The 17,238-nt window shown below is 35.0% G+C and overlaps 4 protein-coding genes across 7 annotated transcripts; 3 read left to right on the top strand and 1 right to left on the bottom strand.

Annotated features, from left to right (window-relative positions):
• The first annotated feature begins 643 nt into the window (after positions 1-643).
• LOC125204345 (putative F-box/FBD/LRR-repeat protein At4g13965) lies at positions 644-2,413 on the top strand. Of its 3 annotated transcripts, XM_048102976.1 has the most exons (5): positions 644-799; positions 886-1,111; positions 1,631-1,692; positions 1,790-1,966; positions 2,049-2,413. In XM_048102976.1, exons 2-5 carry the CDS (start codon positions 886-888, stop codon positions 2,304-2,306), a joined length of 723 nt encoding a protein of 240 aa, XP_047958933.1. In that variant the 5' UTR covers positions 644-799; the 3' UTR covers positions 2,307-2,413. The 3 variants fall into 3 exon arrangements, with proteins under 3 accessions (XP_047958933.1, XP_047958931.1, XP_047958932.1); XM_048102974.1 differs by having other exon boundaries at positions 886-1,692; XM_048102975.1 differs by lacking the exon at positions 1,790-1,966 and having other exon boundaries at positions 886-1,692.
• Positions 2,414-3,605: 1,192 nt separating this feature from the next.
• LOC125206877 (glyceraldehyde-3-phosphate dehydrogenase B, chloroplastic-like) lies at positions 3,606-4,042 on the bottom strand. Its single transcript, XM_048106092.1, has 2 exons — positions 4,010-4,042; positions 3,606-3,926 (listed from the first exon to the last, which is right to left on the bottom strand). The coding sequence occupies exons 1-2, from the start codon at positions 4,040-4,042 to the stop codon at positions 3,606-3,608; spliced, it is 354 nt and encodes a 117-aa protein (XP_047962049.1).
• A 1,881-nt stretch (positions 4,043-5,923) lies between these two features.
• LOC125206018 (phosphoglucan phosphatase LSF1, chloroplastic) lies at positions 5,924-9,897 on the top strand. The gene is made up of 10 exons (XM_048105278.1): positions 5,924-6,424; positions 6,562-6,665; positions 6,778-7,015; positions 7,438-7,509; positions 7,663-7,784; positions 8,023-8,238; positions 8,360-8,465; positions 8,598-8,710; positions 9,179-9,323; positions 9,459-9,897. The coding sequence occupies exons 1-10, from the start codon at positions 6,101-6,103 to the stop codon at positions 9,576-9,578; spliced, it is 1,560 nt and encodes a 519-aa protein (XP_047961235.1). The 5' UTR covers positions 5,924-6,100; the 3' UTR covers positions 9,579-9,897.
• Positions 9,898-12,613: 2,716 nt separating this feature from the next.
• LOC125206017 (putative pentatricopeptide repeat-containing protein At1g74580) lies at positions 12,614-15,631 on the top strand. Of its 2 annotated transcripts, none has more exons than XM_048105277.1 (4): positions 12,614-14,765; positions 14,909-15,007; positions 15,138-15,254; positions 15,343-15,631. In XM_048105277.1, exon 1 carries the CDS (start codon positions 12,624-12,626, stop codon positions 14,682-14,684), a length of 2,061 nt encoding a protein of 686 aa, XP_047961234.1. In that variant the 5' UTR covers positions 12,614-12,623; the 3' UTR covers positions 14,685-14,765; positions 14,909-15,007; positions 15,138-15,254; positions 15,343-15,631. The 2 variants fall into 2 exon arrangements, with proteins under 2 accessions (XP_047961234.1, XP_047961233.1); XM_048105276.1 differs by having other exon boundaries at positions 12,614-14,775.
• Positions 15,632-17,238: the final 1,607 nt, after the last annotated feature.

Genomic DNA, 17,238 nt, shown 5'->3' with positions numbered 1-17,238 from the left:
TCAATACTAATTCGTCATAGAAAAAGTCCAACCTTGATCAAATATGTAATGAGATTGATGAGTATAATGGGTCATTTAATATGCACCATACATAAATGAATTTTGAATTTTCTACATTCCCAAAAATAAATAACAAATGTAATGGGAACAAGATCATTAATTGATTAATGAGATTAATCATGCTGTTTGACTGACTTTTTTTATTTTTTCCGTTTCTTCGTTCAATAATTAAATAACTTTCCATTCTCATTTACATTAATTAAGTAATTCATCATATTCATTTAAAAATTTATAAAATATAAATCACTATTGTTTTTATTTTTAAAAATTATTACATAATTTGAAGAAAATAAAATGGACCGTGCATAGCACGAGTGTGATACTAGTTAAGACTTAAAGTCCGACCAATCAATCTAATTTCTTTTAGAAAATACAGTATATAAACATTTGCGTATCAGGATTATGACCACGTTCACCAGCCAACGTTAGGAGACCCCTGATCCATTTCCATTTGTGTACACTAGTTATTGAGTAGGGTATATTGTCACATTGGGACTCAAATTTGGTTAATATACATACTTGAGATTACTTAAATAGGAAATTAATTAAGTTGGATCTCAATTAAAACTAAATTTGTAACGTGGGAGAGTTTGATTAAAAATAAACCCAGCACTAGGAAAAGTTGGGCCCAATTAACCCTTTATTCTCGTCGCTCTTCCCCAATTGAAACCTAGCTTCCTCCGCCGGTGCTTCGGGTGTCTCGTCGCCGTATCATTGAGGATAAACTAAAGCTGTGACGGTAAGTATTAGTATATGATATTTCAATTTTGTATGTAGATTAATTGATACGCATGTCTATGAGTAATTATAATATGTGAATTGTAGATGGGGAATGAAGATAGAATCAGCAACTTGCCTACTGATCTTCTCATATCTATAATCTCTCGACTCACCATCCTAGAAGCTACTACTACTTCCATACTTTCAACTCGTTGGCGGTATCTCCATCACTACGTCACTCGTCTCAATTTCCCAATATATTTACCTAGGGTTGATGCGGACGTTTGGTACTTCGCATCTGCTGTCACACGGGTCTTGCGTTTACACAGAGGTGGTCGGATAAAAGAATTCAGGATGTGCATGTCTGGATGTTTCAATTATGAAATTGTTGAATGGTTTGAGTTTGCCCTATCTAAGAAAGCTGAAATAATTCATTTGCGTGGTATCCGGTATATTGATTACGAGGCTCTGTTTCTTAGACTTCGAAATAAGAATAATGGATTTGAATGCCTTAAAGATTTGTGTCTACTTGACCCTCTAATGAGCGATCAAGACTTGGAGCTTTTGTTATCCAATTGCATTGCTCTTGAATCCTTGGAACTTAAGAATGCTTTAATGTTGGAAAATGTCTCAATTGTTGGTCACACTAAACTGAAGCATTTGAACCTGACTTACTTGAAAGTTCACTCCATTGTGATTCGCGATGCTATCAGCCTTGTTTCTTTGACGCTGCGTATCTTGTTCAATAGACACTCTGTGCAACTTAGTAATACTCCCAAGCTTACCCAACTCTATCTTGAAGCATTTTTTCCTATAAAATTGCTTGATGAGCTCCTTACTGGAATGCCAGCTTGTATACGCGACCAACTCCAAATAATGCACATCACCGCTAAAGTTACCTCTATCTGTGAGGTAATAATTTATCTTCAATTATTTTATGTTCTTGTGTGTGTGTGTATGTATATATATGTGTCCGTAAAATATTTGTGTTTGTGATTTTAATTTGCAGATGTATGACATGTATGACATGTATCAGAAGTCATGGGTAGATTTTGTAAATGTAAAACATCTAGAGTTGACCTTTATTGCAGTGAAGTTTAGTCTCGGCCCGTATTTTTTGTGCAATTTCTTTCGTTTGGTTCGTTTGGTTGAAGCATGTAGTTCATTGGACAAACTTGTGATAAAGGTATGCATTAATTTGGGTGTATGATATATGTTGATGAATCAGTCATTGCATCAATTGACTCATGTTTATAATTTGTCTACAGCTTCCGATTTTACCGCCCTCACATGATGAATGCACGTTGGAAACATATGTTGTACCAAGATGCGAGTTGTCTCCAAAGTATTTGGAAATTTCACGATATTCTGGTGCTCCATCACAATTGGCTTTAACTTTGTACCTAATTGATAATGCTAGTAGATTTCTTCAAAAAGTGTCTGTGGTGGCTCAAGATGAAGAGGCATTAGCTCGTGCACGCCATGATTTTGAACATATTGCGTCCGTTAGTTTTTCGGTTATGTAACTGTTGTAGTCTGTTATCTAGTACTACTTGATAACTTAATTTATTTCAAAATGCAAGAACAGTTTCAAAATTGTTACTGTACTATTTTATTTTTAATAGTTTTTATACCTTCCTTTAAATTAATGTGTCGTTGTTGCCTTGCTATTGAGTGTAAATATTTATAACCACGCCTTATTTTTCCTTTTCAAATCAAGTTAATTCAATTGAAACCAATAGGAAACGTGGTATAGTCCAAAGAAGAACGGTACATAGCAAGTTGAGATTAGGGTTAATGAAGATGGCGTACAAACACTAAAACTCTTGATGCAAAATGCTATTCCTTTTTGTCCTCCATTAATTGTCTTAATTTTTTATTTTGATCCTTCCCTTATTAATTATTCCATTTTATTTTTATTGTATCTGGCAGTGGACATCGCCAATGTTGTCAAAGCAGTATGGCGGTCCATGGCGGTTCGCCCGAAAAATGCCACAGGGATATGGCGTATCGGTATGGCGGTCATTAATTAAATATATAAAATAATATTTATATATTCATACTTAATTCAAAAAATTAGAAAATAATAAATATATAACATTAAAAACTCTAAAAATATGTAATAAAGCATAAAATAGAAAGCAATTATATAAAAGTCTAGTAATTAAAGTCTTTAGTTCAAGTGTTCAACAAAATATAAAACCATGATAATTTCAATAGACATCAATCATCAAGCTCAACATAAAATTTGGAATGACATTACACAATATATATCCAAACTTGACTGGTATGATTAAAACTAGATCACAATTGAAAGCTAAAGAATAAAAGTTAAAAGTAGTAGTAAATTTTTTAAAGAATATAAATAATCAAAATAATAATATTATTTTTTGATGAATCATTTGAATCCAATCCAAAATAATCGGGCTCCTCATGGGTTGATCCAAAAGGAGACAAACTTAATAAAGTTTGATCCAGACCCATTAATTTTGTGGGTGTTCATGTGAAATTATCATATCATGCTAAAAATTATTAGGCTACGTTAAACATATCGTCCTTTATTTTATCAATTAATTATTGTCCAATTATTTTATGATTACTTTTAGTTTATTGTTAAAGGTTAAATCAATATGTCAGTTTCGGCCCAGAAGATAAACAGGAGTATTAATCAAGTCACATTATCAATTTACTCCTTCTGTCCTATAAAAGTTGAGACAAAACTTTTGGGCACGGAGGTTAAGAATTTATATTAAATAAATAGGAGACATGAAAAAAATAGGAAAGATAAGAGAGAATAAAGTAAATGGTGGAATAAAAAAAGAGTGCTAGACGTCGCTGCAGCGGCAGTCGACGGAGACGAGGGGGACGTCGCACACAACCAATACGCCCTCCAGCGGTCCGTAAGCAGCTTTCCTGAATGCAGCATTGACATCCTCCGCCGACATCCCCTTCTTCGCGGTGTTCACGACGAGGTCCACAACCGAAACGTAGGGCGTCGGCACACGGAGGGCAATGTCGTTCAGCTTGCCCTTCAGCTGAGGCAGAACTAGCGACACCGCCTTGGCTGCACCTGTGCTCGTTGGCACGATGTTCAACGCTGCTGCTCTCGCTCTCCTCAAGTCGCAGTGGGAAGCATCTAGAAGCCTCTACATGATTCATACACAACAGAGCTTAAGCATTCATTTCTTTTCTTTTTTTTAACAGGAAATTACACAACATACAATGATACCTGATCACCAGTGTAAGAGTGTGTAGTTGTCATAGTTCCCTTAACAATACCTGCAAATTCAAACAAAATTCACATACTTTTTGAATCAATCAACGAAAATAGCTCGATTTTCGTATATTTCTACTGTGAACGTCCGATCTTACCAAATTCTCCATCTAATATCTTCACAAAAGGAGCCAAATAGTTGGTGGTGCAAGAAGCATTGCTGTAAACACGCAACAAAACACGCGTTACATAAGATTCTTACAAGGATCAGTAGAGATCTAAACGGACCTTATGATTCATTACTTATTGTAGATAAAAAAATTTAATATTTTATCTATAAATAGATAAATTCCGTAACTAAAAAGTGTATTGAATGAAATAATATTATATTAAGTAATAATTAAACATGAATAATTAGTTATTTTATGTAAAAATATTAATATCAATGGTTAGTGTATATAAATTAAATATATAGTACAAGATAAATATTAATATTAAGTAATACTAATAAATTATATTTACATATAAAATATAATAAATTTATGTGTAATTACAAACTCATAAGTATATTGTAAAATCTAGTGATTATTAAAGCATAATTAATAATTTCTTAAAAGAAAAAAATTAAAATGAATTATTATTTTATGTGGATAAAAATATCATTTTTAGTGTATAAGAGTGATTAATGCTCATTATTTCAAAATGTTCATATGGTGGAATGGTAAAAGTGTTGGTATATATGACTTCTCAAGTCTTGCCAACAACAAATTTTTAAAAATTATTTTGTAAAGTAAAAAACCGGTTTCCGGTTCACGATTTGACCGGACGGTTTTGCCGGTCAGCGGCGGTTTAACATGTTGGCAATTTCTAGGGTGAACCGGACCGGACTGCCTACCGGTTTGCAGTTGAATCGGTCGAACCGGCCAGTCCAGTCCGATTTTTAAAACATTGATTTTTATGGTACTTCCAAGTTGTGGGTTGGACTATATTCAGATGATTGTTACTTATAAAAAAAAATATTTATATAATCTAAAGAATTTTTTTAATATTTATAGGAGAAGATGGACGTTCGTTCCACATTTAGTGGCATACCGGCTGTTAATACACAAAACAACGTCGTTTTTACACACACAAAACGACGTCGTTTTGTATAGTTTCTGGTAAAAAAATTAAATTTAATCAATGGTATATTATTCTTCTTCAATTTCTTCCTCCTATCATGAAGTCCTCCATCACAATTCCTCCTCCTCTAGCTGCAATACCTCCATCCCATCGCTATTCCCCCTCCTTCATTTGCAATTCTCCATCCCCTCCTCCTCCTCCAGCTGCAATTCCTCCATCCTGTCGCGATTTCGTCTCCATCCTATCGCTATTCCTCCTCCTCCATCCCGTCGCGATTTCGTCGCAACCTCCATCCCGCCGCCCTCGCTGTCGTAGGCGTCTCCGTCACCACCGATGAAGATGGGAGCACTTGAGGTAGAAGAAGGGTTTGCCAATTCGCGTTTGCGTCAATTCATTCAATTTCAATTTGGGGATTTAAGGATAAGTATTATTCGGCACATGAGCAAAGTTCATTTGAGGTAAAAAAATTCCATCTCAGCAGCCAACTCATCGTCCACGTCAGTGTCAATATCGCCATCTTAGCCTGAATACCCAATACGGGAAATCGGCACATGGAAGCAAAATTCACGATTTTTTACGCAATATTTATAATTTACGGGAAAAACAACCTTTTATGAAATTTCATGACTCATAAGCCAATTTGCCTATTTTGAAATCACTCTACAGTGTAACCGAACCACGACCATATAAGTCAGGTCGGGTCTCGAATCCGAATGCGAAAATGACGTAATAATAAAGCAAAAAGTAAAGTAAACAAAATGACACGTGGGAGGAAGATAAAAAGATCTGATTTGTGTGTCACGCGGAATTTCCCGTCTTCACACTTCACTCACCACTCAACTCTTCCATCATCACCAAATCTCCAAATCCAATCTCATTGCGCCTAATCGTAAACGCATACATATATATATACATTCCTCTGTGTGTTTGCGCGCGTCTTCTTCACTGGAGATTTCCCGCTGATTAGTGTGCGGATCGCTCGAAATGTGGTCTCTGCAGTTGTCGAATTGCAGAGGCTTCGACCAATCGCAATTCGCCGCCGCCGGATTCTCTTCGGATCGGAGGGAGCCGAGGCGAAGCAGCGCCGCCGTGATTCGCTCCTCGTTTTGGGGAGGAGGCTTGGAATTGTGCGATGCGGAGGCGCGGGCGAGGAGGCGGCTGCGGATGCTGGCGCGGGGGAGCTCTAGGGTTTTTGCGGAGCTGAAGATGAATCTGAATGAGTACATGGTGACGCTGGAGAAGCCGCTCGGCATCCGTTTCGCGAAGTCGGCTGACGGGAAAGTGTTCGTGCATGCGCTCCAGAAAGGGGTATGTTTTGCAATTTTTTAAATTAATTCGCCGTTGATCGTGCCTGTTCTCTTGAACTGTCTGGAGATGCTGTGTTTTTTCGGTTTGTTTGGAGGATTTTTTATGTGCTTTAGTGATTAGAACAAGTGTCGATGCAGGGTAATGCTGAGAAATCGAGGATAATTATGGTTGGAGATACTCTGAAGAAGGCAGGTGGATCCGGCGGGAAACTTGTTGAGATCAAGGATGTCGGTGATACAGAGTAAGGATGTTTACTTTTCGCTACCAGATTATGATTATGCTGTTGGAAAACCAGAATGCCAGTGTATCCCCTAAGTTTTCCAGTTTATTTCATTACACGCGATTGTATGCAGGAGTCTTACGAAGGAGGAATCTGGTTCTTATAGCCTTGTCCTCGAGAGGCCATTCGCTCCCTTTCCAATCCACCAGCTCCATCTTATGGATGGTATTGACATCTTGTTTACGGATGAGGCGTCTGAAAATGCTGAATGGGGGCATGGAAACTTCCCGCTGGAAGAGTATGCGCAGGCATTGGAGCGGTCAAAAGAGGAGCTCTATTATGATCATTCTCTCGGTATGCGCTATAGTAAGGTGTGATCTTGACCTATTCACATATCTTACATGGATTGGCTTTGTGTAGTGTCTTACTATGACAATGTAGAAGCTCTGTTAGTTTCTGACGTTCATCAAAGAGGGCGCAATATTTTTAAGTGCAAGTTCTTTCATCTATATGGATTTTTACTGTTAATTGGTTGTGTACCTTCATCCTATGTTTTGCCACTATAATCTTGTATCTCATCAGTTACTTTGGGTTTATATTGTTTCATTGTTTGAAATACCTTTTCTTCCAAACAAACTCATCCTATCTGTTCTAGCATAAATTACATTCCATTAGGGTCTTTTCAACTAGAACTTTAACTTATCTGCTTCTACACTCAAACTCTTAGTATTTGTGTATTCTGTTACAATGATTTAGGCAAATCAGGTTCTTGAAGTCCATTTTATTCTTACAGATCACGGAACAAATTTATGTTGGATCATGTATTCAAACAATAGAGGATGTACAGACATTATCTACAGCTGCTGTAAGAATTCGTGCCTTCACCTCACCCCTTGCTTTTGGAAACTTCTCCATTCTTTGTTCTCTAGACTTGTATATTACAGCTATCATCCAAAAAATTTCTTGGTCATTTCATGTTTAATTGACTGCCTAAAATAGTCTATAATGCCCGTCTCAGGGAGTCACTGCTGTGCTGAATTTCCAGAGCACGTCCGAAGCTGCAAACTGGGGACTTGATCCGAATTCAATCAATGAGTCATGCCAAAACTCTAATATCCTAATGGTTAACTATCCAATTAGGTAATGACAGTCTCACTTTCTGAGGAAAGTTTAATTGACCAATGCTGTCTTTTTCTGATTCTAAATGATCTGCCTTATTTAAATACTAGCAAGTTTCCTGATTAATAAAAACTACGAAGATTATACAAATTTCTTTTCTTTTCTGAGATATAGTAGCTAACTGGATACAAAACGATTAATCGTGTATTTGATGTAATTTCTTTCCTACAATGTTTCATCTAACATATTACAATTTCAGAGATGCAGATTCTTTTGATATGAGAAAGAAATTGCCGTTCTGTGTTGGTGTCCTTTTACGATTACTCAAGAAAAATCATCGTGTGTATGTAACTTGCACAACTGGATTGGACCGATCACCCGCTTGTGTGATTGCATATCTTCACTGGATGACTGATACTTCTCTTAACGCGGCTTACAATTTTGTTACTGGATTACATTCATGCCGGCCTGATAGGTATATGATTTGTGATAATCAATCTTGTTATGTATGCTATGTCCTTGTGAGGAGCCCAATGTTGAAATCTGTACTTATTTATAACTCTGTAAATACATTGAATAAAGATGATTTCATGCAGAGCCGCAATTGCCTGGGCAACATGGGATCTCATAGCCATGGTTGAAAATGGCTCGCATGATGGACCTGCAACGCATGCGGTGACATTTGTGTGGAATGGAAATGAGGTGAGTGGATTATTGCTATCCAAACAAACTTATGAGAATAAACGAATGGGAAGCATGTGACAGATCAATAACCCATGGAATAGTATATGAATCTCATTCTCACTATCCTCAAATTCTTTTTTTTTTCCCCAGGGGGAAGAAGTATATCTGGTGGGAGATTTCACTGAAAACTGGAAAGACCCAATCAAGGCGACCCACAAAGGTGGCCCAAGACATGAAGTTGAAATTAGACTTCCTCAAGGGAAGTAAGTTTAACTAATTCTATTTCTTGAAAATCCAAAGGTCTTCGAGGTGCTTGTTAGTGCGCTTTTGAATGTTGATAATTGCATTTTGCTTGCGTCATGATAACTGTGAGCATCAAACACTCATATTTTTCTTTGAAACAAAATATGTTTTGATGAGTACCGAGCTCCAGCTTTAACACCTATAAAGTGGCCAATATAAAGTGGCATATATATATTTCCCAATTGCTGTTGTAGACTAACGGTTGAAACATATATTTCACGGAACATGCTGGAATCTGTCTCATGGAATTCCTGCTGGTCAGTGCCTAAAAGGCTTTTGGCTTCCATAACATTTGTGGCTCTCAGCTCACCATTCACTGCCTTTGTTGTAACTGTAGTGTCTGTGTCAGTTTATAGTTTAGGATCTAGGCTACTTGAATTTGGTGGGACCGAATTTCTGCAATCATAAAGTTTATTTACTTGTGGCAGGTACTACTACAAATTCATAACTAACGGGGACTGGAGGCACTCGACGTTTTCACCTACAGAAAGGGATCAGAGTGGGAATCTTAACAATGTGATTGTAATTGGCGACACTGCCAGCGTAAAACCTACCATTCAACCCCAAAAGAAGGTTTGGAAAATTTATTGCAAGAAAAGTTCTGAGTTAATTCTTTAGTTTGCAACTATATTAAAGTAATTAAACAAAACTATTGTTTCTCATGATTGCATCAAGTACTGATGGTTCTTTGACTTTCCTGATAATCAGGACTCAAACATTGTGAAGGTCATAGAGAGGCCATTGACTGAAAACGAGCGCTTTATGCTGGCAAAAGCAGCTCGATGTGTTGCTTTCAGTGTGTGTCCTATAAGGTTGGCCCCAAAATGATGGCTGGGAACCCCGGATTGATCACCGACACACCCATTTTTCTAAAGAATGAACGAAAAATGGCAAGGCGGCTCACATTTTTCTAAAAAGTGTGCTTGTGAGTAAATCAGCTGACACCTTCATACTTGATTGTTGTATGTTATATAGGTTTCATAGTTCCACAGAGTTAATTTCTCAGTTACAAATGAGCTTGGCCCTTGTTTAATGTTTTACAGTACTAAGGTCATATATATAGAAAGAAAAGAGTCACAGTTGATACTTTTATGTTGTACGAAAGTGTAAATCAAATATCAATGAATTCCTTCAACATTTCGCTTAAGACAGTAATTTTGGAATGCAACATTTCAGTTGAGTATTATAAAGTTGTTCTTACTCATTGAATTTTATTTCATGATTATAAATTGTCTTATGGAGCTTCTCGAGAATCGGTTGTGCAAAAGACATAAACAAAGAGGCCTTGTTATCGTTGTCGTCGCATCATGATAATGCATTTGCCGCTTTATGTGTTGACCTCTTCTGTAATTCAATTATGAACTTGAAGCTCATTAACTAGCGAATACAAAATGACCTGCAAGAGCATCTCATTCACTACATTAGACCTGTCTTCCGACGACCGTAAAAGAGTGAATTATATCAATGGTACATGATCTTTCACTTTCGCATATAAATGATAATTGATCCTTATTTTATATCATTTTTGGTATCTATAAATCATATTTTTGGTATCTGGTGCAATTTTCACCCCAAAATACCCTTTAAACAAATTCATTTTTCCATTTGTATCCTAAAGGATATTTTAGGCATTGACAAAACTAGTACCAAAAGTGAGGAATGTAATCAATTGCTAACTAATTACCAATCACAAATTAAGACTAATTTTCAACCATTAGATTAGAAGATTTGTGGTTAATATAATGCCATGTGTAATATATTTTAAATTTAAATAATTATTAATTAAATTAAAAGGGTATTAGTGTCAAATCTATATGTAGTAATTATAACTAACTACTTTCTCTCTCCTCAAAATCATCTCAAATCTTTAAATTTACGTAACTCTCTCAATTTAAATTATTTTTTCGCAAAAAATATATCAAATTAAAGATAATTTAATAAGGATTCCAACGAGATCTCAATTGCATATGTTCCGACGATGTTCGGGTGATGAAATTTGATAAATTATATTTCAATTTTCGTACATGTTGATAAGCAGCTTTTATCAACAAATGCAACAAAAATCTCAATATATTGTAGGCAAAATCTCAATATTATGCATGTCCAATCTCAATAAAAATGTGTTGATATTTTCTTGTCCTTGTATTGATATTCTAATGTCATATTGTTGATATTTGTAATACACAATGTTGATATAAAAAAACACCCACAAAAATTAGCATATGATAACATAATGACGATATTACCCCTTTGTTGATATTTTGTCTACTATTTATTGAGATGTGTGAGCTTTAATCTCATCCACCCATTTTAAAATCCAAGGGTGGAGATTTAGTCTTGATTTTAGATTGGGGTGTTATAAGTATTAGAATAAGACCCCCAAAAGTGATATTATAATATCTTCTCTCATTCTCCTCACTCTTTATACTATTATTTATTAATCAATATTAATATTATTATTTTGATTTTATAAATTAATAATTAATTTATTTTTTATTATTATTTAAATATACTTAATCATAATTATAGTTGTAATTATATTTAATTACTATGTAATATTATTGTTATAAAAGTAAAAACTAGTCGTAATTAATAAATAATTATTATTATTTTATATTAAATTAATAACTAACTAATATAGCCTTAATCAAAATTTAAAATTGATAATTGTATTCATTATGATAAAGAGTTAAATATTTTTAGTTAGGTGTTTCAACCCTAAAATGAGTATAAATATTTTTTTAATTTAATTAGATATTTTGTTATTGATTTATATTATGAATGCAATTAGATGTATGTATAAAACACTAAAAAGAAGAGAAAAGAAAAAAGAGGAAATATAAACTATGAAGAAAAAAGAAAGAAGAAAGGAAGATAAAATACTAAAAAGAAAGAAGAAAATGAAGAAAAAAGAAAGAAGAATAAACTAAAGAAGAAAAAAAGAAATAATAAAGAAAGAAAAAATAATTACATATTTGGTTCTATTTAATTGAAATTTTCAAAAATATCCTTCATAACAAAAAAATCATATATTTGGTACATATGGTTATTTTTGTCATAGGGTACCAAAAATGAGTATAAAATAAAGATTAGGTACCATTTATGTGCGAAAGTGAAAGATAAGGTACCATTTACGTACTTTTCTCTTTTTAAAGATATGAATTTAGTAATTAGTAATATGAAAACTTGCATCAAAATTGAAATTACGTACTGTACAATATTAGCTGAAAATCGTGTTTCTTATTTTGTTTAATACCTAAAGCTAATTCCTCCTACTTATATTGATCGAGTAGCCTGGAAAATTGATTTTATAGAATTATCAAGTTGATTTGTTTCCTAGATTCATTTTACTTTTGTACTACTAGTATTGCTTGATAAATTACCAAATTATTTGGCATGTTAAGTTTTTCTTTCCAGCCACTGGATTTGGTTTTATCATTTTACCTCAATTTTCTTAACATGATCATATTTATCCCATTAGAAATATAAAATTCCATGGAACATATTAATATATTAATATTAGCCTAAATTGGACATTGACGGATTGACTACAATTTTATCATTGTAAATTTGTATTTAGTATTCTTATCCGAACGCACTAAACCCATCCGCAACGGCGTAAACCCTCTCATCTAAACGGCAATTGAGGCAAAGGGGGTTTAATTAGGGTTTAAGCAAATGCCCTTCAAACTGAAGTTGGAAATACCGAAAAGATCAAATTTTGAGCTGTGTTATTCTGAGTTTTAACATCAATTGGAGCAGAGAAAGGAAAGAAGCAGAGATCGGAATACATAGAGGAAGAAGGAATGGGACGGAGGTAGCTCGTTCAGCCAACTGAAAAGCTTCACTCAGTTCAAAGTGTACATTAGTGTCATGAGAAGTTATGGAAAGAAAAGGAGGATTCAAGAGGCTGCCAATGTGTTTGAGAGAATGGATTTTTACAATTGTGAACCTACTATTTTCTCTTATAATGTGATTATGAATATTTTGGTGGAGAATGGGTATTTTGATCAGGCACACAAAGTTTATATGAGGTTAAAAGAGAAAAGGATTGCACCTGATGTGTACACTTATACAATTCGGATAAAATCATTTTGTAGAACAAGTAGACCGCATGCTGCTCTGAGGCTTCTGAATAACATGCCTGCACAACAATGTGAGTTTAACTCAGTAGCATACTGCACCGTGGTCAGTGGATTTTATGAGGGAGATTATAGAGGGGAAGCTCATGAATTGTTTGATGAGATGCTAAGCCTCGGTCTAGTCCCTAATGTCACCACATTCAATAAGCTAATTCATACCCTTTGTAAGAAGGGAGATATCAGAGAGAGTGAGATACTGCTAGACAAGGTTCTCAAGAGGGGTGTTCTTCCGAATTTGTTTACATTTAACATCTTCATCCAAGGTCTGTGCAAGAAGGGCTTACTCGATGAGGCTGCAAGGTTGTTAGATGGTGCAACGGGGGATGGTCTTTCCCCGGATGTCGTGACATATAATACACTTATATGTGGCTTGTGTAAGAGCTCTAAAGGGGTTGAAGCAGAGAGATACATGAATAAAATGGTCAACAGTGGGTTGAAGCCTGATGCTTTCACCTACAATACACTCATTGACGGGTACTGCAGAATGAATATGGTGCCAAAGGCAGATGAGATTCTTCAAGATGCAACATTGAGGGGGTTTGTGCCCGATGAGTTCACATACTGCTCCTTATTGTGCAGATTGTGTGAGAATGGTGACTTTGAGAGGGCTAAAAGCATGTTCAATGAAGCTCCTGGAAAAGGTATAAGACATAGTGTTATACTATACAATGCGTTAATCAAGGGGTTTTGTCAGCAGGGACTCATTTTGGAAGCCTTGCAGCTGATGAATGAGATGGAGCAAAATGGTTGCAATCCTGATATCTGGACCTATAATATAATGGTAAATGGCTTTTGCAAGATGCGTTGTTTAACTGATGCCAGTATTCTTATTGATGATGCTATGAACAAAGGCCTCGTTCCCGACATATTCACCTTTAATACTTTGATTGATGGTTACTGCAAGCAGCTGAAGATTAGTGAGGCACTTGAAGTTGTTAATACCATGTGGGAGCATGACATTACTCCGGATATCATCACCTATAACACTATATTGGACGGGCTCTGCAAAACTTCAAACTCTGATAATGTGATGGAAACATTCAAAGCGATGGAGGAGAAGGGTTGTAGACCAAACATCATCACCTATAATATACTCATAGAGAGTTTTTGCAAAGCTCGACAACTAGACAGAGCTTTGGAGTTGCTTGATGAGATTCAGCAAAGTGGTTTGCAACCAGACAAAGTAACTTTAGGCACCCTGATAAGTGGATTTTGTGAAAACAACGATTTAGATAAAGCCCATATATTGTTCAGAAGAATGGAAAAGGACCATAGACTTTGCCCAACATTAGCAATGTATAATATCCTGATTAATGCCTTTTCTGAGAGGTTAAATGTGGATATGGCACTGAAACTATTTCAGGAAATGAGCGTTCAGGGATGCCCGCCGGATATATACACATTCCGTTGTATAGTGGATGGTTTCTGCAAGATTGGGAATGTTGATTCTGCGTATTACTATCTTCTTGATGGTATCAAGAAAGGCCTCATTCCCTCCCTAGGAACTTTTGGACGAGTGCTAAATTGCTTGTGCGTGAAGCATAGATTGCGTGAGGCAGTTGAAATAATATACGGTATGGTGCATAGGGGTGTTGTTCCTGAAGAAGTGAACACAATTTTCGAAGCAGATAAGAAAGAAGTTGCAGCACCTAAAATAGTTGTGGAGAACTTGTTGAAGAATTCACATATAACCTATTATGCGTATGAACTTTTGTACGACGCTGTCAGAAATAAGAAGCTGTTGAGGAAAAAGGCTAATGGAAAAAGTGGTTCGGAAAATATGCGTCCTTAATTATTTGGAGATTTCTGTGTGAGAGAAGATCAGTTGCATGGAGAAGATTCTGAAGCAGTTGATATAGACCAAGAGTAAATGGTAATCTCAGGTATCCTGCATTTTGGTTAATATACTCTTAGACCATCCTGCAGATTCTTTTGATATGAGAAAGAAATTGTCGTTCTGTGTGGATGTCGTCTTACATTTACTCAAAAATCAATGTATCTGTGTCACTTGAACAGCTGGATTCGACCGATCACCTGCTAGTGTGTTTCATACCTTCACTGGGTGACTGATACTTCCCTTCATGCGGCTAGATTACATTCATGCCAGCCTGATAGGTATCTAATTTGTGACAATCAGTCTTGTTATATATGCTTTATCCTTATAAGGAGCCCAACGTTGAAAACTTGAAATATGTTCTTATTCTTTACTCTGTAAAATATATTGAATAAAGATGATTTAATGCAGGCCTGCAGTTGCCTGGGCAACACAGGATCTCATCGGGTTCTCATAGCCATGGTTGAAAATGGCACGAATGATGGACCTGCAACGCACGCTCTGACATTTGTGTGGAATGGAAATGAGGTGAGTAGATTATTGCTATCTAATTCTGTTATTCTCTTTCTCATTATCAGATAGGTCATAGCCATGGTTCTCTTTTTTCTTTTTCCAGAGGGAAGAAGTATATCTGGTGGGAGATTCCACTGAGAGCTGGAAAGATCCATAAAGGTGGCCCAAGACATGAAGTTGAAATTAGACTTCCTCAAGGGAAGTAAGTTTAGCTAATTCTCTTTTTTTAGAAGGGAAATATTACTATAAGTAATACTACTACTACTACTTATATTTATTTTTAATAATATTGTACACATATGTCGAAAGGATGTCATAAGAATGTTGACATAAGTTGAACCACTCCAAAACATTGAAATACAAAGCAACATGCTATTAAATATCAGCTTCAACTTCACTGCATCTTAAAACCCTTCTCTTATTTTTCTTCTATTTCAATTTCTCCTCAAATTTATTGCATTGTACAAGATGAAATATTATTATGAAGATTGGTCTATTGTTGATTTCCAAATCCCATTTGGTTACTACTCTAGCGAAGAATATGGTCAAAACTTAATACATGGGTAATTATTCTAGCACTTGCTTTAATCTCGGTTTTTATTTCATTATAATTATCCAATACCCTCTATGCAGTGTTTTTTTTTATATATATACACTTTATCAGTGTGAACATCAGTACCATTTTTATTGCTAAGATCTAGAAAATGTGCATTTTTTTGTTGGATGATTGCATACATAATTGTATACGTGTTATACAATGTATCAAGGTACTAACAACAAGTAGATGTTTATTTGGGCTTCTCTAAACTCTAAAGAACTAAATCAATTAGCATTATGAAGCAATAATTTTTTTATCTAAAAAGAAAAGCAATTAAAAAGTAGCGTTATAATATAATGCAATAATGCCCCTTTAAATGCTCAATAGATAACAGTTCATTTATTATAAATAAAAAATTGATTGGATTTCTATGATGTTAAAAGATAAAGTGGAAATTTTGAGCAGAATTGCAACCAAGTTTTATAGATAGGGTCTTATCTTCTCATCAGCATTAATTTCGGTGCACCGCCTATTTTTTCTACTTTTTTCTTTATTTCTTCTCCAAATTTTATTCAGAAATTTAATATCCAATACTCTCTATACTATTTATTAAATTATTTTGTGCACCACAAATTCATTTTCATATCTCTTAATACGTGTCGCCTCGAGGTTGGTTTTAGAACGTTTTGTGGAAAATATTGCACTAGATACTTTTTCCGAGGTTGTCAAATCATACAATAATTAATTCTCTTTGAGTCTTTGTGGTCGTATTTGCACAATGTAAACTTCAAAGTTCATATTATATTCGGATATTAATTCCCGAATTGATGTTAATTTATTAATTAATGTACCTGCAATATTAATTATGTGATGTAGTATTAATTAATTATATGTAATGCATATTTACAAGAACCGTAGTACTACATGTTTAATTGCTACGCCATGCATGCATTGTAAACCTTACACATTCTAGGCTACTAGCTTGTATTTAAGTATTTAACACTATATTAATAAATTAAAGGTACTACAAATTTAAAACACAGATGTAAATCTTACAAATGGCCACTAAGTTCGGATAATTATACTTCCTCCTTTTCAAATAAGTGACATATTTAGTTTTGTTTCTGGTTCCTTTATAAGTTCCATCTATGTATTCATTATCATACTTTTTGAGTAATCCCACCTGGCCTCGGTAGCTGGTTATTGTTCTATGATAGATTATGTGTTTCTTACAGTATATCTTAGATGCTTTGTTTTCGGTTTTAGATGTTGTTTTCGCCATCGGAAGAAACGGAGAAAGTATATAGTACATTGCAAATTAATTGCCATGAGAACTTTGATCCATAGCATAGAAATCAATCTAAGGCATTTATTTCCATTCAAATTTGTCCCACTATTCTATCTACCTCCAATTACAATGTAACATGAAATTTGAGGTCTAAAATCGAAACCCAACATCCA

Source organism: Salvia hispanica, chromosome 2, assembly GCF_023119035.1.
Source record: "Salvia hispanica cultivar TCC Black 2014 chromosome 2, UniMelb_Shisp_WGS_1.0, whole genome shotgun sequence".
NCBI lineage: Eukaryota > Viridiplantae > Streptophyta > Magnoliopsida > Lamiales > Lamiaceae > Salvia > Salvia hispanica.
The sequence above is the reverse complement of the archived record's forward strand: the minus strand, read 5'-3'. Positions and strand labels throughout refer to the sequence as shown.